Source organism: Talpa occidentalis, unplaced genomic scaffold (assembly GCF_014898055.3).
Source record: "Talpa occidentalis isolate TD23 unplaced genomic scaffold, MPIMG_talOcc4v2.1 talOcc4.11, whole genome shotgun sequence".
NCBI classification, from domain to species: Eukaryota; Metazoa; Chordata; class Mammalia; order Eulipotyphla; family Talpidae; genus Talpa; species Talpa occidentalis.
This window is the reverse complement of record NW_023601104.1, coordinates 30,252,599-30,276,493: the sequence shown is the minus strand read 5'-3', so window position 1 is coordinate 30,276,493 and position 23,895 is coordinate 30,252,599. Positions and strand designations below refer to the sequence as shown.

General features: G+C 40.6%; 2 protein-coding genes across 5 annotated transcripts in view; one reads left to right on the top strand and one right to left on the bottom strand.

Annotated features, from left to right (window-relative positions):
* The first annotated feature begins 1,663 nt into the window (after positions 1–1,663).
* SPG21 (SPG21 abhydrolase domain containing, maspardin) lies at positions 1,664–18,534 on the top strand. 3 transcript variants are annotated; one of them, XM_037502717.2, is made up of 9 exons: positions 1,664–1,703; positions 5,360–5,446; positions 8,574–8,735; positions 9,870–9,950; positions 10,907–11,052; positions 13,045–13,153; positions 13,873–13,980; positions 16,279–16,419; positions 17,825–18,534. In XM_037502717.2, exons 2-9 carry the CDS (start codon positions 5,384–5,386, stop codon positions 17,939–17,941), a joined length of 927 nt encoding a protein of 308 aa, XP_037358614.1. In that variant the 5' UTR covers positions 1,664–1,703; positions 5,360–5,383; the 3' UTR covers positions 17,942–18,534. The 3 variants fall into 3 exon arrangements, with proteins under 3 accessions (XP_037358614.1, XP_037358615.1, XP_054544070.1); XM_037502718.1 differs by lacking the exon at positions 1,664–1,703 and adding an exon at positions 1,713–1,765; XM_054688095.1 differs by lacking the exon at positions 1,664–1,703 and adding an exon at positions 1,784–1,980.
* Positions 18,535–22,953: 4,419 nt separating this feature from the next.
* ANKDD1A (ankyrin repeat and death domain containing 1A) overlaps positions 22,954–23,895 on the bottom strand; it is a 34,846-nt gene continuing 33,904 nt past the window's right edge. For both annotated transcript variants that reach the window (XM_054688090.1, XM_037502711.2), the window contains one exon: positions 22,954–23,756. In XM_054688090.1, coding sequence (XP_054544065.1) covers positions 23,695–23,756 — 62 coding nt within the window. In that variant the 3' untranslated portion in view covers positions 22,954–23,694. The remainder of the gene's footprint in view (positions 23,757–23,895) is intronic.

Genomic DNA, 23,895 nt, shown 5'->3' with positions numbered 1-23,895 from the left:
TATAGTGAGATCATTTTTCATCTTTAATCGTCAAGTCAAAAATTATTACCAAACTAACAGAATAAGAACTTTTAATATATTTGAACACATCCATACTTAAGTCTCACTAGGGTTGTTAATAGAGAGGTCTGGGAATGTGAGATCTGAGGAATAAAACTTTAGGAATACATGTGGATAGAATAACTTACTCATTAATTCATTCACTATATACTTAGTACCTATTAAAATCAGATCATTGCTAAAGCACTGGCTGGATTACTCTCTTCCTCCTCCTTTACGTGAAAGTGCCCAGCCTAGGAGATGGATAAATAATGTAATATGTAGACCCACAATGGTTTTTTACATACAGTCAATGACTTACCAACTATTCCATTCATTAAACTTTCAAACGTGGGGGGGGAAAGCCCAAAAGTTAAAACTCTTCTGTGGAAACATTCCCTAAATACTTATGTAGTGCCTATAATAAAAAATTATTCCCCGTGACTGATATGAATTCCCAGTGACTTGGGAGGAAAAAGGCCAACGTTTTACTATGCTCATGGGAAATGTTTTTGGGATTTGTCCAAAATCTAAACTGGGACTCATGTTTCCTAGGCAGAAGGGCAGCGATCATAACTGCAACTTACTCAGATTCCTCTTTGACCTTAATCCCACAGTTACCTAGGTAAGGGCAAAATACAAAGGCCTTTAAACAGGATACAAGTCTTCCTCAGACGGATTAGGGAGAGTCACTTTCAACAGGACCCAGTTGCAGGATCACTAAAAAACTTTAAACAAGGGGATTTCCAAGTCATTCAACCTTATTACATTATTCAACCTGCAAATATTTCACTGAAAGAGAATGTCGTCACCTCTGCAACAGCTTGCTAAAAATACAGATTGTAAGTTTATTGCCACTCTCTATTTCCTTAAGTGAAAGTGATGAAGTTGCTCCGCAGGTTCCCTGGGAGAGATCCTCAGAACATCCACACAGCACGAGGGAGGTGGGAGTATTGCAGAGCAGGACTATGGGGCGCGTCTGTGGTTGTAACAAAAGGAAAACATGCCAAGAAAAGAGAGTATACAAAGTCCTGTTCACCAAAACATGGAACCCAGAGGGGTCCCCTCAAAACGTGACACTGCTGAAAACCACAGGCACCAACTTTTCTCAAGAGGATACGAACTAGTGGCAGAGGCAGGTTCCAAGGGGCGAGGAGGCCCCTCCTTCCACCCCTACCACCTTTCCTCGGTGCCCACGTCAGACAGGTGACCTACAGCTGATCTAGAGACAATTCCAAGACCCCGCCGCCACCTCCAAGGCAGACGAAGGCTCCCCATCCCACACCAAGAAGCGAGAGCGCGGGGAGTCCCTCGTCCTGGCCTCCGACTCGCCCCGTCACCATGGTGACCGCTCGACTCACGCAGCCCCGCCCCTTCCTCATGACGTGACCCCGCCCCTTCTGAACCCGGAAGCGCGAGGCTCGTGCCCGCTGCACAGACGGTTCTGGAGGAGGGAGCGCGGCGGCCCCGGCTCGCTTGGCCGCGCGCCCCGCCTCTCGGAGGCCGGCCCTCCAGCGCGCCCCCCCGGCCCGCGGCGCCTGCCGGTCCTGAGCGCGGCGGCCGCCAGCCAGACCCCGGCCCTGCAGCCTCCCTGGCCCGCGCCTCTACTGGAGGGAAGAGCCACCCAGGGGAGAAAGGAAGGGACAAGGGGGCGGCCACGGCAGGTAGGGGTGTGTCAGGCCCTAAGACGCAGCGGTGCGGATGTGTGAGGTGTCTGGAGTTGCAGGTGGGTGTGTAAGTAGTGTGCGCGGCTGCCTCTCTCTGTGCCACTTTGTCGGTGTGGCCCCGAGTGGGCCGATCCATGTGACCGTGCACGTGATCACATGACCGCGCGCGCGTGTGTGTGTGTGTGTGTGTGTGTGTGTGTGTGTGTGTGTTCGAATCTATATTCATGGGAATGGCCAGTGCCTGTGACCCTGCCTTATGAGACTGTCACAACCGGTGAGATTGGTGAGGGTGGGGACAGTGTGTGTGTCACCAGCGGTAGGAGGTGTTGATTAGGACATCCTCCTGTAATCCCACAACTGTATCTCAGTAACATGGTTTTCAGTAAACTTTTAAGAACTCTGGGCAAAGGCCAGTCATTTTGGAGATTGCATCTCAGCCCGAAAGTGGCAGATGTCTTTGTCATTGCCGAGTACCCACCAAGTGTGAGACTTATGAATGGGGAGGTGAGGAAGTAGCAGGACTAGACTGTCTCGCTTATCCTCTTCTCCTTTTCGTAGGGAGTTAAAAGTTCTGCATTTAAGCTGCTGCTTTGTCTCCACCTACAATATTTCAGCTCCTGATGGCACAAAGATTCAAGAGACTGGAGAGTAACTTAATAGCTGTGTGCAAATTTCCAAAAGCTTTTATACTGAGGCAGAGTACATGATGAGGTGTCACAGGAGAAATGTCAAGTAGGCAGCTTTTCCTCCCAGGAGGTTTAGAACATAATGGAATAAGTTCTTGAAGAAAAAAGGGACAAACCTTCCCCTGAAGAGATCTGAAAAAAAGGACAGCTATGTTCTGGTGTGATTTGGTATGGGAACTTGCATTTAAAAGCCAGTCATCACTTAGAGACTCTTAGGTTCTGATAATTTGTTATTGCTGGTATTAATAATAATCACAGGCTGTCCATATGTTCATCAACTATAGATTGTGATAAAGGGTCAGAAATCTCTGACTAGTTAAGCTGGTTTTGCCACTTAAACATCTGTAAAGTTTACATTCAATGTAAACTGGCAATTTCTGTTGAAACCTCAAGAGATGAGTGCAAGTAACTCTTGGTGCACACTCACAGCTGGCAGTTTTATTGTTAAGCAATACATGAACCAGAAACCTAGCAGGACTAGATTCTGAGGCATGCCCCAAGGGGGAGTTTTTTTTAGGCAAGATTAAGTCTGATCTCTGTGGTCCTTTTCCCACCAGCATGAACAGGTACTTTTGTTTTACGAAGAGTTGAATCATGAGAGATCAAATCAGTGTTGATTTGAGCTCATGGTCCACATTCTTAGCTAATTCTGACTGGTTTAGTCACAATCTCAGTTCACCTTGGCCACATAGAGAATGTTTCTCTTGTGACTTAGAAAAGTATACCCCTTTCGTGGATGAAAGAGCTAGGAGAACAAATTTCCTTTTCATGCCACTCACAGCTGCTTCCCCTTTGCTGCAACGAGATTTTTTTTCCCCCCACATAGACGTCAGTTGGTCAGATGCAACATTTGCTGTCTGTTCTACCTTTTATGTACTGCCAAACTAGCACAAGTGTTAAAATCACTTGTCTCCACAAAAATTCCACAGTTGGGTGGAATCTCTCCATCCAGCAAGATTAGTTATAAAATGTTATAAGATAGTTGTGACTAATACTGAGGACTGTGGTAAGAAACCTCTTTCTACTTACTGCTGTGGGAAGAAGTGGATAACTGTGAATGTGTGTGTTTGCGTATGATGTGAATGTGTATGGTAGTTTGGTTTGTACATTGCAACTGATTCTAAAACCATGAATAATTTTATCCTAAATTTGGTGAATCTAGGAGCAGACTTTCTGACTTTAGCCAAGATGTTTTATAAATTTGTTGAAATGTTATTTGCTAAACATGTTTTTGATATTTCCTCCTATGGAATAATTGTTTATAGTAATGTAAACCTAGAAAATAAATGTTTCCATCATAAAGTATTTAGATGATAAGGAATATTTCAAGTATGTCTAGGTAAAAAATGTTCCAGAATTAACCGTATGTGCTAGTTGTTTTTCATTAAAAGTAATAACCAGCTTAGAAAAGGGCTGTACAGTTCAGATGGCTTAGATTTTTTTTAGCTTTTTAATATTTGTTAAGAGAAAATAGACGTACAAAGGGTGATTTTCTTGATTTCAATGCAAATAATAACTACATCTGTGCACATTGATTGTCAGCATTATACTGGCTGATGATTTTCTTGATACTTTAAAGCAACTTATGATTTTAACAAACTTTTCTAAAAGTATCATTTTAGCCTTGTAAAAGATCAAGGTTTTAGTTTAGTAACCTCCCAAGGGTGATGTAACAGTTGACACTGCTGAGTGCCCTGTATTCGTAGGGAGCAGATCTGAAGGGTCAAAAAAGTGTTCTAGTGACGTAGTGTTCCATCTTCTGCTCCTGGTTAGTCCAGAGAACCCCCTCTAACAGGACAGTTTAGTATCCCAGGAGTTAAGTCCTAGAGTCTCAAATTCATCTAGCCTTGCTTGGAAATCCAAGGTTGGGTGGAGGACTATATTGAATCCTTGCAACCCAGTGGGTGAAAGTTCCTCATTTGTCAATGAGAATCTGCAACAAGGAACTATAATTTCAGGTTCCTGTTATGATATAACATAGATGCCTGAGCAAAGAGAGCTTTTACATTGAAGATGCTCAACCAGTTCAGCACTTATAGATGCCAGGGTTAGAGAGATTGCCTAATTCAGTCTCCCTAGGACATAACCATTCATTTAAGCCACAGATAATGTCTGTTGTGTACTAGACTTTGAACATACAGTAGTGAAATAGTCATAGATGAGAAAGCAATCCCAAATCAGGTCAGTAACTTTCCCAAGGTCACAGAGCTATAAAAGTTAAAAATCTCTAATCTCACAACAGAAAACTACACACTTTTTTCTAAAGGCACATGTTTTGTTTGCTTACTGTTTGTGGTGCCTTTAAGTCTACTCCAGCATCTTATAGATCTTTCAGAGGACATTAGTTAGCTTTCAGTCACATTGGTACGAACAGCAAGTTTTCCTGTATTTTGCATTAATAACTATGTGTGAGGACCTGGAGTTAAGTTCTATTGGAGTTAGATTTGGGCCATTTTGTGAATTGGTCAGGACGCAGGCTTACATTAACTCCTTTCTCTAGTGTGGGCGATTCCTTCTAATTCTGTCAGATGGGAACTTCTTTATTCAAATAGATTTTTAAGATTCTGTCAAAAGAAGGTGATGGTATAGCAGTTTGGAATCATTTAAGTAGGGCAGGCAGTCTGAAGTCAGAGAAAACTGTCCTGTGACTGCTCCTAGCTCTGCACTAGCCATGGGGTCTCGGGTAAGTCATTTAAATTTTCTAGACCAGATTCCTCTTCTGGAGGAACTACGGGGTTTGCAATAATTACCTCTCAGGGCCCCTTTCTGCTCTACAACTATAGGATTGCACCAAATTGTTTTCTGTGGTTTAAGTAGACAAGGTAAAATAACCCAAGGTAGAATTTAAAAACCATTTCTTTGGTTTTACTCTATAAAATATTGTTTGTGTAACTAGACCAGACTCTACCTTTAGTTCTGATGTAAACATAAGTTCTTGACATGAAACATCACATGCTTTTATTTCAGGGTTAACCTCCATTTCAGCTAATCATGGGAGAGATTAAAGTCTCTCCTGATTATAACTGGTTTAGAAGTACAGTTCCCCTTAAAAAGGTATGTATGCTCTTACTGCACCTCTTATTTGCTAAAGCTTGTATTGTTTTTTTGTGTGTGACTTAAATGTTATGCCTTAGTAGTCTTTGAGAGTAAACTGCCAAGTACATGACCGTAGGTTACAGATGATAAAAGTTCACCCTGTCCCTGTAAAGTGCAGTCAACTTCTGAGACTCATTCAAGAGTAAGGCCAATATAATGACCATTGCTTTTACATAGTCAAGCAAGCAGGAATATGTACTTCCTCTCTATACTTACAAGAAACGTATAGAGACATAAATACATATAATAGGCCAAGGAGCAACCCACATGGTGCAGCAGACCTCTCCTGTCTCACCCGCTGCTCCCCTCAGCAGTGTATTTCAGTAGATCTGTTTATTCTGCTCCCTATTCTGTCTCTGTTGAATCCTTTCACCTCCTGTACCTCTGGCTTACACCCCAGTTCTTGTATACATAAATAAATAAATCTTTAAAAAAATAGAATCTTTATACTGGAATTTGACTGCACACATGTATGTATATGTGTGTGTTTGTGTGTGTGTGCAGTCAGATTCCATCATAAAACTTTTTTCATTTTCTCTTAAGAGTTCAGCTTTTCATTGAACCTGTTATAACAGGTTTCGTCAAAAAGACCAAAGCCCATGTCATCATCAGATTCATCCTCAGATTCTTCTTTCTTTGCTTCTTCTTTCTCATCCTCAGCTGGAGTAGCAGCAGTAGAAGGAGCAGGACCACCTGTAGGGGCAGGTCCACCAGCCCCTACATTGCAGATGAGACTTCCAATGTTGACATTGACCAGATCTCTTGCAAATAAGCCAGCCTAAAAAGGTTCAACATTTATACCCACTGTAAAGCATTTTTCTGTTCCTCAGATTTAAGATTTACAGTGGATCACATTATAGGTTCTCTTTTTGCAAAAATATACTTACTCTGCTATTGTCCAATTCAGGGAATTAGGAATGTCTAAAAACAGCTCTTATATTGAAGTGTGACTACTGACTCTGAGTCCCATGTTAATGCCAAATGTTTGTGGAGCATTCTAGACAAAGATTGTTAAATCATAGAGTAAGGTCTTTGCTGACCCTCTCCGGGAAGTATTAGAGTACTACAATATGAGACCACCTGTATCTCTCTTATAATCATTTTTGTCCGGGTGGACAGTTGCGGAAGTATCATGCAAGTTTGAATAAACAACAAAATCTTCTCCACAAAGAATTTGGGACACAATTCTCCTAGTATAAACAAAATACCTGCAGTATACCTGATACTGTTATAGCAAGTTCTCAGATACCTTATTTCATTCTTTCAACAGTTTAAGTGTGTAGTGGTGTGGCCATTTCACAGATGAAAAAGTCAAAGGTCATGAAAGTTAACATGGATTAAAATCAAATCACTGTGGCTTCCAAGTCAGGAGTGTTTGGCTCTTGCAAAGGGAGCCTTCCTTGCTCCTCACTGCCCCTCACTGACCATGCCTAAAGGAGAATTGGCCACTGGGGCCCCTCTGTCTTGTCTCACCCCCTCAGTAACTCATGTGAGCTACTCCTGATGGATTCATTCTCTTAGCAAGCTGATCACCAATCCAAACAACTCAAATTTATCTAAATATTCCTAGAAGTAGTTACAGGAAGTAGTTTCATTGGTGTGATTTTCTCCAAGCCAGTTTCTTCCACGGTCATAAGTTTCTTGAAATTTTGTGATGCTAGATTTTAAATTGTCAACCAGAGTGTGTCTTCTGAAGGAATTCTGACAAAATTGCCATTCAAAGAACTCTGAGAAAGTTGCTGTGATAAACCTTTCTAAGTATTTATGGTTTCTATTCAGAACATAGCATTTTTAATTACTTTTCTTCCAAAATGGATTATTGAAATAATTTCCTAGAAAATTTACGATCTGAACATCTTATCTCAGAGGAACTATATTAGCTACAAGACTGGAATTTACTGTGTTCACTGTCAAAGGCCATTAAGAGATTTTTAGCATAATCATACAAAAAAAACATGAAAAGCAAAAATGTGGGTGGGTCAGAACATGAACATGGGATATTATTATCACCACTGTGACAATAATAATAACCTGGGGAAGGCCAGAAGGGAATTGCTGGGTCCTCTGGACTTTGCCTTGCCCCAGATGTTCCTGGTGACACCAGTGACCTGGTTGGGGTGCTGCCACCCATTGTGATACCAATGGTCACAGTACTGCCAGTCGGCCCTCTGGGAAAATAACCTTTTAATATAAAAATAGCATAGATATTAATTTGCATTGGAAAAATTTCAAGCAGTTAATGTACTTTTCTAAATACCATCAAAGTTAGTCAAAGAAAATAAAAATTAAACTATCACTCAGTGAACAATACTAATAACTAGCACTTACTGAACCCTGAATATCTGCCAGACCCTGTACTGAGCACTTGACTGCCTCAGTGCATTTAATGCTCCTCTTTATCCCGTGTTGGATAACTGAATTAGGCAGATTTCTGATGATATTACTCCTCTTACACCTTTCTCCCACAAAAGCCAATTTTTCTCTGTTCAAACTCCCTACACCCAAGAAGAATTCTCTTGGGATTGTGATACCCACACCTGCCTCATTCCTCCTCTCTAGTCCACAGCTTCCCCTCAGAGGCTTGGTTTCTGTCAGATGCCTGAAGCATCTCCTGAGTGACACCATCTGTATGCAATTTCTCTCTAGAGCCTCTTGCCTTACTTCCCCTAGAGTCCTGAATACTCTGACCCTGCCAACCCCAGCCAGGCCTCTGGGACCTCACTGGGGAATGACTGCAAACTGCCCACATGCGTGTGCACACACACACGAAAGAAAATGCCAAGTACAGAGTTTAGTGTTTAATGGTAAATAAAATAGACCTCATATAATCATGGATGGAAAGGAAAATGTAAAACTAATAGAAAAAGCAGTTCTTTGGAAGAACATAAAGCAATTCTGTGAAATACTTTCTTAGCACTGAGACCAAGGCAGTTTATTATATCTACTAGTGTAGGTTTATTCCCAAGGTTTATACCTTGTAACAAACCAGCCAGTGGTGTTCAAGTTATTGGTGAGATTATAGTGTGAAGTAACAATGTGAAAACCAAATCCATTTCTATTTTTTTTCTTACAACTTTCCCTCCAGATTATCGTGGATGATGATGATAGTAAGATATGGTCACTCTATGATGCAGGCCCCAGAAATATCAGGTGCCCACTCATATTTCTTCCCCCTGTCAGCGGAACTGCAGATGTATTTTTCCGGCAGATTTTGGCTCTGACTGGATGGGGTTACCGGGTTATAGCTGTAAGTATAACTGAGTGAACATTAGAATTCAGGCTCACATTTTTGTTTTTTATGCATCTGTTTCTGATCAATTATAGTAATGGGTACATTTTTTTCTTGCAGTAAGGTATTGTTTTCCTTTTTTTAATGTGTGAGTCACAGATATTTTAAATGAAAGTAAGATTCTTATTAAAATATCTTCTTTCCATTACGCTATCATCTGACTCAAATCCTCAAATTTATTTTGCTAGGGTGACTGTTCCCCATCCTGTGTCAAAATAGTGAAATCTTATCCAAAAATGGAAATTTTGATGGTAAAAGTAACACATTACATCAAATCTGGAATTATGCTGTAATTTATATGTAAAAGCATACAAAAGGAATTTACATTGGTAATACTTATTCCAATAATTTGTCAAGGTCAAAATGAACCTAAGTACTTAAAACAAATCTGTCAGATAGGTCTTATATATATTAAAGAATTCTTTCATTCTCAAGAATTACATTCTTCAAGAATTTGAAGAGTACATATATTAAAGTAATTCTTAGGTGACCAGCCTGAGTTCCTTGGAAATGAGGTAATGACTTGTATTTCTTTTTCCTCATCATTGTCAACATTAATGGGCTACTTATGAGTGAAGCACCTGACTTTTTTGGTCACCAATAAAAGTACAAGAAATCAGTTAGAATGACTAAGTCAATTAAAAGGAGAGAAACAATTTTATTGACTACTCCCTTAAAGAAATGCTACCAAAAAAAGAGGAAGTTCTCCTTAGAACAGGTGTTATTTCTAGTTCTCCTGAGCCATAATTCAAGATGAAATTGAATTTAAGGGAAAACATTTCTTCTTGTCTTGGGTGGCTTCTCCTCTGTTTACCCTGGAGCCTCAGAGTTTCTCAGCTATTTGGAAAAGAAATTGGTATTCATATACTATGACTACAAAGGGCTTTTTATTCTTTTTCAATTGGTCTGTTAGGTAAAATGTGAATTATGACATTTAGGAGAGGTAAGAACTTATCTTCAGATATTTTGAATAAGGAGCAGAGCTTGAACAAATGAGAAATGCTGTTATGTGAGTCCAAATGTTTTCAGCTGTTATGAGTTGCATTTAATTTTATAGGTTTTAAAATAATAAAATAATTGTTATTATTTCAGCTGCAATATCCAGTTTATTGGGACCATCTTGAATTCTGTGATGGATTCAGGAAACTTTTAGATCATTTACAATTAGATAAAGTGAGTACCCTGAAACTGCTTCCTTATATGTGATTTTAATACATTTACATTGTAAAGCCTGCTGTTGTCCATCTTCAAATTTTTTCATGCAATTCACTTACCATGCAATTCAGTCTTTTAAAGCATATAACTTATGGCTCTTAATATATTCATAGATATATAAATTTTAGAATGTTTTTTCATCCCAGAAGGAAACTTTATACCTCTTAGCAGTCCCCCTTCCTGGGTAACCTAATCTACTTTCTGTCTCAGGGGATCTGCTTATTCGGACTTGTTTTTATAACTAGAATCATACAAGATGTGGTCTTTTGTGGCTTCTTTCACTTAGTGTTCTTTTTTTTTATATTTTTATATTCCCCATACAATTACAACCCCCTTATTTTGACCCCAATCCCTTCTTTCCCTGCCCTCCACCCTTAGTGTTGTCTTTTAAGGGTCATCCTGTGTCACAACATGGATAGCACGTCATTCTTATTGTCAAATTATATCCATTGTATGGCTAGATCGCATTTTATTTATCCATTCATCAGTGGAGCACATCTGGATTGTTTCCATTATCTGGCTATTTGAATAACGCTGCCTGAACATGAACATTCAAGTTCTTGTGTGGGCATATGTTTTCATTAAAATGTATGAATCCAAGTATACGTGCCTGGGAATAGACTTATTGCAGCATATTTTTCTTAAACATAAACTGCCTAGTGGTTTCATTTTCTGTAAATAATATTTTTCAACTTGTATAATTTATATGCACAATTGTATTGCTTTCTTTGGAGGGTGTATAAATTGCACATAAGTACCATATTTCTTAAATCTCTAATTGTTGTAGAGATTTTAGTCTATTGGCCGGTGATGACATGATATTCTGTGTTTAATGATATTAAAAACAATTTTTTAATACTTACATTCAGGTTTGAGCATTGTTTTAGCATCCTCCTTGTGTTTGTTACCTCTAGGTTCATCTTTTTGGGGCTTCTTTGGGAGGCTTTTTGGCCCAGAAATTTGCTGAATATACTCACAAATCTCCCAGAGTTCAGTCCCTCATCCTCTGCAATTCCTTCAGTGACACCTCAATCTTCAACCAAACTTGGACTGCAAACAGGTAAGAACATAAACAATTTGACCAAAATTCTTCTTATTTTTATACAGTGGAATTTTAAAACATTGGCTTTTGGGTTTTTTTTTTTCAGTGCAATAGGATGGGGTGGGGTCAATATCTACTTCTGTCTTCTGAAACCACCCTGCTTTTAAAATTAGAAACAGTCACCTTTCAAAAGAAAAGAATCACATAAACTCAGAGTCCAGCTGTTTCTATTACTCTAAATTATTGTTTAGCTTTGTTCAATATACATTCATGTGTGTTTACAGTGCATATACAACTAATAAAGTACTCTGCCTGTTCCACTTCTTATTTTGTATGTACAGTTGTGTGTATTACCTGACAGTTTCTTTAGGCATTTGACATTTCCCCCCTTTTTTAAAAGATTTATTTTTATTTATTTATGTATACAAGAACTGGGGTGTAGGCCATAGGTGTGTGGAGTGAGAGGATTCACCAGAGACAGAGTGAGGAGCAGAACAGGCAAATCTACTAAAATACACTCCGGAGGGGAGCAGCCGGCAAGACAGGAGAGGTCTGCTATGGGTCAACTCCCTGATGGGGGATCAAATTCATGGCTGCAGTGACTGGAGATAGCTTGATAGTGCTGAGACTTTAACCCCTGACCCACCAGGGAGGTCACGACATGTCCCCATTTTTCATTGTGTTCTGTAATCATGTGCAGATTACTTTTTTACTTTGTTTCTGGGTTTTTCCCTTGAAGTATTTCCCCCCAAATAGAAAAGACTAGGGCATTTAGTCTGTCAGCAGGTGTTCTGACATCATGACACTTAATGTTAGTCTGCTTTTCAGAACGATGGAAGTGGTGGAATGCTTTGTGGGACAACTAGATGCTACCTCTGAGCCATCTCTTTGTGATTTTATCATTTCAATTTGCTTGATAGGTATCTCATTGTACTTAAAGCTGATAAAACATGCATTTCTTTCATTGCTAGCAAGACTAGGTTTTACCCTAAAAAAATCCAGTCATTAAGCATACCTGTCTGGTCAGGTTGGTTTTCAAATAATGTTATAGGTAAGCATTGTTTCCACATCTACTTAAGATTGCATTCTGATATTTTTTAAAACCTGTGCTGATATTATCTCAGTAGTTTACTGAGCATTTAGGTAGCAATTTTTCAATACATTAGCATCAAATACTTTGTGTCCAGATGATGCACTAAAGCTCATTGATTATTTTTGATGATTTTAAATGCTGTTTCAATCATCAGAAGCCAACACTGTCTCCACTTTTTTTGTGTTCTTGATTATCAGCTACTTTTTATCAAATGTCTGATTGCTTACTGTGTGCCACACACTGAAACTGCAGGAACAAACAAAGCCAGCAGTGCCCACCCCTCACAGAGCAAACAGACTTCATCACCTTTAGATGATAAGAAAGCTATGGGGGGCAGGATGAGAATATAGAGAGGTAACTAAAAAGTGGTTGGTCCTGTGAGGAAAATTAACACTCATGATTAATGGAATGATTGTCAACTAAAGGTCACATCCATAAAGACTGAATTCCCATGACTTAGCCCAATCGAATCTAAGAATAGCAAACTTAGGGAGGTACAAAAACTCATTTTGAAATCTGTTTGGAATATCAATCAAAAGGTAATTTAAAACTACAGGCTGACTTCTGACGTGTCAGTTTTTCAAGGGAAATAACTTAACTCTGGGAATAAGGCAAATTAGAAAAAATGAAATCTTGAATCATCAGAATGTCTGCTTTAGTAAAGGTATTTTCAAATATCACTTATAATTATTCTACATCCTTAAATAAAAGTTTGATCATATTACATGAAAACATTTTTGAAACTTGGGAAAGTGTATATTAAAACTAAAAGTCTTCAAAACTAGCTTTTTGAAGAAAGGGACCTTTTATCTCTAGGTCCCAACTACCAAGCTAATACACAGCTTCCACACTGAATGAATATTTGCCATTTGTGTGTAGTCTTAGAAGTTTAAATTTATTAAGTTTTTGTTTTACAGCTTTTGGCTGATGCCATCATTTATGCTAAAAAAAATAGTTCTTGGAAACTTTTCTTCTGGCCCAGTGGACCCTATGATGGCTGATGCCATTGATTTCATGGTGGACAGGGTAAGGATCATAACATTGGGGTGGGGACACCTTGTGCTAAGAATGTTCATGTCTGCTTGATTCCTGGAGATATATCTGCCTCATCAAGTATGTACTAGAGGTGTTTGCTTAAGCAGTCTCCTATATTAATTTAATAAATCCAAATAGACACCTTGCTGGTAAATGCGTGACTGCTTTAGTGCTTCCCAAAACAGCCATTCATCACAATCCCTTGGGGAAACTTTTAAAAATATAGATCCCTCACACCAGACCATGGACTGGAATTCCTGGGCTTGGGGCATAGGAATCTATATTTTTTGCCTCACCCCTTTTGAAGCTCCCTAAGGTGATTCTCATACAATAGGACTATGGACATACATATAGGAACTGTGGAGCTAGATGATTTTTCTGAGATCTCTTTCACCGAAGATCTTGTAAATGCTTATACATCACCTTCAAGCTTCAGGAATTGGCTCATTGTCCACAGGCACCTGGTTGCAGAGGCACCTCCGTCAGAAGGTCAAGTTCCCAGAATATAGCAATGTCATCACTGGAGAGGCACAATTTATGGTCTCTCAAATACACTGTTTCCTCATCGGTGTCCTTTCTGGCCATACCATACATGATATCACCTTTATAAGCATCTTTGTAAATCTGTGGATTTAATGTAAATTAAATTTAATGTAAATTAAATTTAATATAAATTAATTCAAATACTTTACCTGTATTTCTTTCTGCAGCTTGAAAGTTTGGGTCAGAGTGAACTGGCTTCAAGACTTACCCTAAATTGTCAGAATTCTTATGTGGAACCTCATAAAATTCGGGACATCCCTGTAACCATTATGGATGTAAGCTTCCTTTTAAGTAAAATAGATGCTTTGCCTTTTTAAATGTATATGGCAGGACCTTCCTCATAATTATTTTATAATTTTTCAGTGTCTTTTTAAATGCTGTCTTGAATGTTTTTTTTTTTTTTAATTTACCAGCTTTCTCAATTCCAAAATATCCTTATTGCTTATCCTGTATTCTTCCTCACAGGAATAACACCATTAAAATCAAAATAAATTTAAAACCAACACAATGGTTCTATCCTTCTGGTGTATTTTTGGCTGTTTTCACCAACAAATATTGCACTTAGCTATGACTTATCTAGGCACCAAAGAGAAAGTGCCTTATGAATCAGAGAAGCAAGACTTCCACAAAGTCTAATCAGTACAATTTTTAATTGTGATAAAATATACATAATAAAAAACACCATTTTAGCATGCTATAGTAAAGATATCAAATTATAATGTAGTACACCTGAAACTTAGATAATGTTATAAATCAATGTTACCTCAATTTTTGCCAATTCACCATTTTAACTGTTTTTAAATACACAGTTCGATAGCATGAAGTACATTTACAGTGTTGTGCAACCATTGTCCATTTACAGAACTTTTCATCATCCAAAACTGAAACTCCATACCCTTTAAGCAACAATTCCCCTTTCCTTCTCCCCTCAGCCCCTGTCAGCTCTGTTCTACTTTTTGCCCCTATGAAGTTGCCTATTTTATTCCTCAATAAGGGAAATCATACAATATGTATCCTTTTGTCTCTGGCTTGTCTTGCTTAGGGTATATTTTTAAGGTTCATGAATGTTATAGCATGTTAAAATGTCATTTCCTTTTAAGACTGAATAATATTCCATTGGTGTATACACCGTATTTTGCTTATCCATTCATCTGTTGATGGACACTTGGGATTGTTTCCAGCTTGTGAATAATGCTGCTGTGAGCATAGAGAGGCAAATGCCTGCTTTCAATTCTTGAGTTTGAGGTCCTTCTTTCTTTCTTTGGAGTAGTGTATACCCACTAGTGGAGTTGTTGGGTCACAGAGTAATTCAATGTTTAACTTTTTTTTTAAAGATTTATTTATTTATGCATACAAGAGCTGGGGTACAGGCCAGAGGTGTGGGTGGTGAGAGGATTCACCAGAGACAGAGTGGGGAACAAAACAGGCAGATTGACTGAAATGCACTGCTGAGGGGAGCAGCGGGCGAGTCAGGAGAGGTCTGCTGAGCCATGTGGGTAGCTCCTACATGGCCGGTGATCAAACTTGTGCTGCAGTGGCTGTAGATAGCTTCATAGGTTGCATCTCAACCCCTTGCACCACCAGGGAGGCACTCTATGTTTAACTTTTTGAGGAGCTGCCAAATAGTCTTCCATAGTGGCTGTACCATTTTAAATTCCCACATACCCACCAGGTATGTGCAGTGCTCCACTGTCTCCATACCCTCACCAACACTTCTTGTTTCCTGGTTTGGTTATTTTTAAATACTGATTATCCTAAGGGATGTGAAATACTTTTTATTTTAATCACATAACTACTTTATTTTGCCTTGGAGTTATTTCTAAATTCAACTAATGTGGTTTTTTTTTTTTAAATGAGAGGGTTTTTTTTGTTTTGTTTTAAGATTTATTTATTTATTTATTTATACAAGCACTGGGTACAGTCAGAAATGCGGGAGGGTGAGAGAATTCTCTAGAGCCAGAGCGGGGAGCAGAGCAGGCAGAAGGACCGAAGTACACTGCTGAGGGGAGCAGCGGGTGGCAGGAGAGGTCTGCGCGCCATGTGGGACCCTCCTCCGGTGGCCGGGGAGCAGCTGGGGATCGAACTGGCGCCGCAGAGGCTGCGGGCAGCTTTGCAACCCAGCGCTCAAAGGCTGCACCACCGGGGAGGCTCTAATGTGGTATTTTTAAGAATTGATTTTTGCCAAGAAATAATCCATTACAAGCATATAAACTGTAATTTCTTACAATTTACCACCATAATTGCTGGTACAGTCCAACATTTACCATGATCCAGAGCAAGCTTTTCAATAGTTTGGGTGAAATATTTCGTCCCCAAGAAACTCCATTTGCTTTGTCTGCCCTTCTTTCAAAGTTGTGCTCACCACATGGATATGTGGTCGCTGGAAGCTGCCCATAAGCTTTAGCAAATTGGACATATATTATGCATTACTTATATGTTTGTTTTTGCTTCTTGATTTAAAATACTTTCTGAAAAACCTTTTGCAAGAGTGTATAAACATAAATTTGCATGGGCATTGAAAGATGTCCCAAATCCTTAACTCCAGACTGCTGACACATTGTGTTTTTTAAAAGGTGTTTGACCAGAGTGCACTTTCAATGGAAGCTAAAGAAGAAATGTACAAACTGTATCCTAATGCCCGGAGGGCTCACCTTAAAACAGGAGGCAATTTCCCATACCTGTGTAGAAGTGCAGAGGTAAATCTTTATGTACAGGTAAGTCCGAGCATGGACCCCAGAATACTTTACCCAAAGTGTGTGGTTAGACGTGTACAATGTTTTGTTTTGTTTTTTTTAAGGTTTTATTTTTATTTATTTATGCATATAAGAACTGGGGTGTAGGCCAGAGGTTTGGGGGTGAGAGGATTCACCAGAGACAGAATGCAGAGCAGAACAGCCAGATCGACTGAAATAGACTGCTGAGGGGAGCAGCAGCAAGACAGGAGAGGTCTGCTGTGCCATTGAACTCATGTCACAGTGGCTGGCCATAGCTTAATAGCCCTGAGATTTTAACCCCTGTGCTACCAGGGAGATCCATAACCTTTTTTATTTTTAATGACAGAGTAAGAGAACTACAGAATTCTCTTTAAGAAGGAGGCACTGACTTTATAAAAGTGGTTTACATTGGTAATTCATAGGACAAGTCAAGCAGACATATTACAGATACCCGAGTGACTGCACAGTCTCCCTTTTCTAAGAAATGCAGACCCTCAGCCACACACTACTGTATACCATTGGTGTGATGTGGCCTTACCTCCTGGACACAGTAAAAATAAATCAGAGTAGGACATAAAACCCAAGTGGGGTCCATCTGAATCCCAGGAAGTGACTTTTTTTTTTTTTTAAGATTTATTTATTTATACATACAAGAGCTGGGGTACAGGCCAGAGGTTTGAGGGGTGAGAGGGTTCACCAGAAACAGAGTGGGGAACAGAACAGGCAGGTCGACTGAAATACACTGCTGAGGGGAGCAGTTGGGCGAGTCAGGAGAGGTCTGCTGCGCCATGTGGGTATCTCCCTTGCCTGGGGATCGAACTCATGCTGCAGTGGCTGCAGATAGCTTCATAGCTTGCGTCTTAACCCCTTGTGCCACCAGCGAGGGCCCCGGAAATGACTTCTTAATCTAATTCTAACGCACTAAAAAAAAAACAACACCCAAACACACAATGCCTCCTCAATCTCTACTTCAATAGATATTAGAATAGTAGCATAGACATGGTTGTTTTGCAGTTTGGCAAGAAGTATCAAGAATCTTAAAAAACCTGTCACATCCTTTGATCCTGCCATGCACGTGTGACAAAAAAACGTAAACTAAATATAGAAAGACTTGATGTAAAGACATTCCCTACAGTATTAGAACAGCAAAAGATAGGAAGCAGCAGACAAAAAGGTAAATACCTCTCAAGGAGCAGCTTGACGCCATGTTCGTGCTCATGAAGAGTTGTAAGGACTTGGAGAAGTCTATATTAAGTGAGGAATGAAGGTCCCAAATTGTCATTTAAACTTTTTTTTCCTTTGGCTTTTCTCTGTTTGCCAATTTTTCTCATATACCAGTCTGTAACTTTACAAGTATAAAACATTTACATGCCTTCATTAAAATAAAGTTTCTGTGTTTCTGCAGATACATTTGCTGCAATTCCGTGGAACCAAATATGCAGCCATTGACCCGTCAATGGTCAGTGCTGAGGAACTCGAGGTGCAGAAAAGCAATCTCGGCATCAGCGAGGAGGAGCAGTAGCTGTGGCTTTGGCTGCTGCTGCAGAGTGGCCCCGCGTGTCCTCGTACAATCAGTAACATGCCCGTCAGTTGGCCTCTGTCTGCTTTGTCGGGCCGGCCAGCTATCACTGTGTTTGGAAGAAGGACTAATGGTTTTCTTCCTCACAGATGCAGCTCTTCTAAGCCAGTGTAACTGCTCCCTCTTCGTTTTTTTTAGCTTTTGGATTTGAAGATGTACTTTTGAAGACTCCATTTTAAGAATTGTGAAACTTTTGCTACCGGAAGTCTCCACCACTGTGTTTTGAAGTGAATGTTAATTTCTGAGGTTTGGGATTTTATGGGTTTTATTTTTTTTCTATCCTTTTCCTTTCTTCCTTCCTTTGTTTTTTATGTTGTTTGTTGTAAATGCTGCACATTCAGATTGTGTGTCAGAAAGATATTGATTATTTTTATGCTTTCTTGGTTATAACCGTTGTCAGAGTGCCAAGGCTGCTTCCCCACTCTGCTCTCTTACGAATCATCTTCTAATTTCCAGTTAAGTGATTTGTTTTCTGTTTTTAGCTGTTGTCTTTTTAGACATTACAGTCATTTGGAATAAAAATTCACCTTCAGTGAGTAGCATTTGTGATTTTTGAGCATCTCTCCAGTTGGGCTCACAGACATCGGACTTGGTGAAAAACAGTTGTTTCACACTTCTTAGATGAATTATTCTCTAAAGTGCTAGGTGAATTATTCTCTAAAGTGCAGTTTTTTTGTTAAATAACTACCTTCGTTTATTGAGCTCCTATTCCATGCCAGATGCTTTTCATAACTGCATTCCCCCCATGGAAAACTTTAAGCACACATAAAGAAAATAGTATGACAAATAATGTCCCCATCGCCTAGCTTCAAAAATGATCCTCTTGTATCCTGTCTTGTTCCATCTTTTACCCATCATCACTTCGTCCACATATTTTCCCATCACTGGATTATTTTAAAACAATTTCTGACATATTGTTTCATGTGTAAATATTTCTGTGTGTACCTTCAAGAGATGAATTAACCAAAATGCATCATCACACTTAAGAATTCACCAGTAATTTCTTCTTATCATCTACTGAACATAACATCATCAGTGTTCCCATTTGTGATTGACCCAGGTCTTTTACAGCTGACTTGTTCTCTAATCAGCTTCCCTACAAAGCTCACACTTTGTATTTGATTAAAATTATCTCAAATTTCTTTTGAACTATAAGTTCTTCCTCCATCTATTTCTTTTTCATGCCATTTATCTATTTATTGAAGACACAGGTTCATTTTCCCTATGGAATTCCTCACAGTCTGGATTTGACTGATTGTAGCCTCAGGGTGTATTTTTACTCGTTTCTCTGCCCCTGGTATTTCTGATAAACTAGTTTACATCTAAAGACTTGATGGAGTTTAAGCTCACTATCTGGCAGGAACACTTCATCTGGTGCTGTGTGCTTCCCATTGTGTCACTTCAGGAGGCACATAGTGTCTGTTTGTCTCTAAGTTGTCAAAATTGCTTGGTGGGTTCAGGCGTCGTCAACCTGAGCCAGTTAGAAAATTCTCCTAATGACTCAGCTGCCACGGGTGAGCGCTACACCCCTGCATTCTCTCATTTAGTACTGCTACAGTGACGACACTCTAATAGTTGTCATTCCTTGTGCATTTATTAACTGGAGTTGCTGATTAAGAAATTAGACAGCTTTCCCTCATCAGCTATTTGGTTTCCCTGAGGTACAGCGTAGACAAGAAAATCAGCACTGATTTTCCCGTTAAAGTCTTCGAATATTGAGTTAGTCGTACTTTTCAGATTTCATGTCCACCACAACCTCAATGAAACTAATTTTACAGGAGTAGTCACAGACAGGGAGAAGTTAAGAGACTTGCTCAGCATCACAGTAGGGAGCAGAGATGGAAGGCCATCTTGAGTCTGACTGCCCCTCTACCCCTGAGCCAGGGATCTTTCCATGGAGACCACAATGTCTTCTCTACCTTGAGGCTAGATGGCTGTAGTGATGGCTAGATGGAAGCCCTTGGCAAACCGTGAAGGCAGGGGCTTGATGTTAGCCTCTGTGGCTCCTTTGAGGCTGCCATTTGCATTATGTGTCTTGACTTCTCAATGCACAGGGAGCTCCCGTAGGCAGGAGCTGCTTGGCCTCACCTGATGTAGTGACGAGCTGTGGGGCTCACCATCCTCCACTTTTCTGATTCTTCCCACATGGGCCTATGCCCTCTAACAGCTTTCACTACTCCCTGCTCTATACCCTGATCACTACAACGTGCTGTTTCCAGTGTTGGCCCTTGAACATCATTTCAGGCCTATCTGGTCAGCCTTCTGCAGGCATCCCAGACTCTACCTGGCAGCACCACACACATGTTTCCATGGCCCAAACCTGCCCCTTCTCTCTTAGGTTTCATAATCTCAGTTCCTAGCATCACTGTTCCTCAGACTCCCCAGCTAGAAATGTAGCCATCTTGGACCCCCACCCATACCATGTCACAAGCTGAAGCAGATGTGAAGATGAAACTTTGGGTACAGAATGCTTATTAAGGATCAAAGGAAGGAAGGTTGTGGAAGGAGGGTGGGTTGGGCAGAGAGAGAAGATGAGCTGTAATGCAGGCCCAACCAAGTAGTGGCCAACCAGGTGGGGAGATCAGAGCCAGCAGGGCCCATTGGAATGATCTCCTGGGCTGAAATTGGGCCTTTATGCTTCCATCTTGCTCAGCTCCCAATATAGGCTGCATTAGGGAGGGAATGGTGAGGGGTGAGGCAGCTCTCTGCAGCTGAGGCCAACCTGAGAGGCTGATAGCTATTAGCAGGCAGTAAGGCCTTCCTTGAAGGGGGATCTGAACAGTGAATTTCCACATCTTCCATACCCCATACACCCTCGCAGAGATCTGCCAACATTCCTGCAAACTCTTCCAAGCTGTAGGCCAGACTATGGCATCTCCTGCCCAAGACTTCAGTGACTACTCACAGACTACCACTGCCCTGACCCACTCCCTTCCATTTCCGAGTTGTCCACAAATAGGTCTGACCTGGTCACTTACCAGTGTATGAACCTTTGGGGACCTCTCTTTGGAAATTAGACCACAGTTTAGGAAATTCTGAAGTAGAACTTTTACCATTTTCTGAAGAGCTGCATGCAAGAAGAAATGAGGGGAGCAAACTTCACCTATGAGAGGTGACTCTCATACCAGCCACACGGGTTGGTTTTGACACGTTATATAACCCCAGGGGTTGCCCAGTCTTTCCACAAATTGCCTTGGGATCCACAGGAGAAAGACCTTATACTGTAAGTATGTGGACTTATAGTAAATATCTTAAAGTTTATATTTCTTGAATGAATTTTTTAAGTATGCATCTTGAAAAGGGAGTAATAGTAAAAAAGTAAATGTACTTTGAAAAACAACTTAAATATACATGAACAGTCACGATTAGGCAGGGAAAGCACTCTGCAAAGATAGGCAGGTGTGCTGGTGGGAGTGCAAACTGGTCCCACCACTATGGAGAGCTGTGTGGAGATTTCTGGACCTACTAAACATAGAGCTTCCATATGATCCAGCAATTCCACTCCTAGGTATTTACCCAAAGGACACAGAAACATCAATTCCAAAGAACACCTGCACCCCTATGTTTATAGCAGCACTGTTTACAATAGCTAAGCTTTGGAAACAGCCCAAATGCCCAAAAATAGATGACTGGATCAAGAAGATGTGGTACATATATACCATGGAATATTACTCAGCATTCAAAAAAGATAAACACATGCAATTTGCAGCAACATGGATGGCGCTGGAAGGGATCATGCTCAGCGAAATAAGCCAGAAAGAAAAAGAAAAATACCGGATGGTCTCACTCATAGCAGGAATCTAGAAAACTTAAATAAGGGACCAGGAAAATGAATAACTATAAGAAAGTGAAAATCAAAATCAACAAAAATCTATGAACCAGAGACACTTTTTTAGGGGTGGGGGGGCGGGAGGGGAGGGATTGGGGTCAAAATGGGGGGGTTGCAATTGTATGGGGAATATAAAAATAAAATTTATTATAAAAAAAAATAATCTTTGGAGAAGCCCACCCTATCTGCCAATACCTATGCTATTGCCCATTAGCTACATGCCCTGAGCTGGCAGCTGCTGCCTAGTTTTTAGTTGGACTCTACAGAGAGCCAGCTCATAGAGAAGTATGTGTCAATTAAACTTGAACTTTATGTCTTTCATCTGTCCATTGCCTGAAACAACAGTGCAATTAATCATCATTAGTTTGGAGTATATAAATTCTTTATTGACTTAAGAGACATCATGTTGTATGTGACTAGTTTGTGTTATTATTATAAATTATAATTCCTGGAGTGACCTGCAAATAAATTATTGGCAAAGACAAAAAAAAAAAAAAAAAGATAGGCAGGTGTGTGTCTCCAAAGAGGAGTCTTTTCGGTTCAGTACAATACACAACGTAAAGGTTGTATTGTAGGCTGGGGAGCACTATCCAGGGCCCTTACCGTCTTCCTGCCCCTCCAGTTCATGTCATCCCGCCCCTCCTTCCACTCTCCCTGTAGCCAGCCACAGTGTTCCCCACACAGATCTCTGTGCTCCTCTCCACGTTTCCTCACCACGCAGACTGTGCCCTTTGCTTGAGATGTGTTTCCACACTTCTGTCTTCTCCATGAACTTCTGAGACTTCCCTCCCTGCCTTCCCTTCCCCAAGAAGGAATAAATTTCATAGTCCTTTGCCCACACCCATTACAGCACAGTCACATTTACCACATTATTGTTCGCACCCCCATGCTCACGGCACCACAGCTTCCGGAGGGCAGGAACTATGGGCACTGAGCTCTGCACCCCAGCTCCTAGCAGACTGCCCGACACGGAAGACACTGAGTAACTACTGGCCGGGGGTGGTGAGTTGAGCAGTTGTGCTTACACAGAACTAGCCCACAGCAGTTTGTCTGATTTGAAATTTTGCTGTTGAGTTCACCAATGAAAAAAAAAAAACAAGTATTGAGTTTGACAGATATGGTTCAATATTTTTATTTTAAGAACTTGCTTTTCTGTCTTGAAACAAATATAAAATTCGCTTTGTAAAATTCATCCTGTAGAAGAGTTGAGTGCCACGTGATACAAAATACCTTTCCCTATAGAGTAGAGGGAAGAGGGGGTTTTCCCACTTCAGCACAGCACCTGCAGAGACAGGTGTCACGTGCACAAGGCCACCTTTTGTGGGGGGAGTTTTGAGGGGGTCTCTGAATCTCACTGCCAGCTGTGAGGCCTCAGGCACATAAACCTCTCAGACCATCAGGTTATTGCCGTAAAACGGGTTGGTTTCAAAGCCTCTTTTTATTTTCATAAGTTACTTTCATAAGTTACTTTCAGGGATGCTGGGTTTGGTACCTGATTAACCACCCAATTAACTGCTTAAGCTTCCTGAGCCCCAGTGTCCTCTCTGAAATGGTGCCCCTGTGCTCAGGGGACTGCTGAGAGGCTCCAGGGAGATGAAAGTGACAGGAGGGCTGCAAGAGGCAGGCCTGTGGAAAGGGATTCTCCGCAAAACCTGAAAAAGGCTTCCCGACGATCCTTGTGGGAAGATCACAAGCCTCTGTCTGCTGGACCTACATGGCTATATGTTTCAGTAGAGGCAGCCAGAAGTCTGCTAACAGTAATTTTTTAAAAGCACTTAAATGGTGGTTCTCTTCTGTTCAGTGGCCCCGGCATGAGGTCCCAAATGTCCAGAGGTTCCTTCCCCTACCCCGACCCCCCGCAATCCAGTTACATGGCTATGCATCTCCTGGGGACATTCGGGTTGACATTTGCTTTCTTCCTGATGCTTTCTGCAAAAGACAAGAATTCCACCGCCTTATGTTGCCTGAGCTCTGCCCCATAGGGCCAGTTTTATGTTTTAATTGCCTACCAGAGATTGTGTTAAAAGAAGTTACAGCTTTGGGGGTTGACAGACTCAAATAGGGTGTG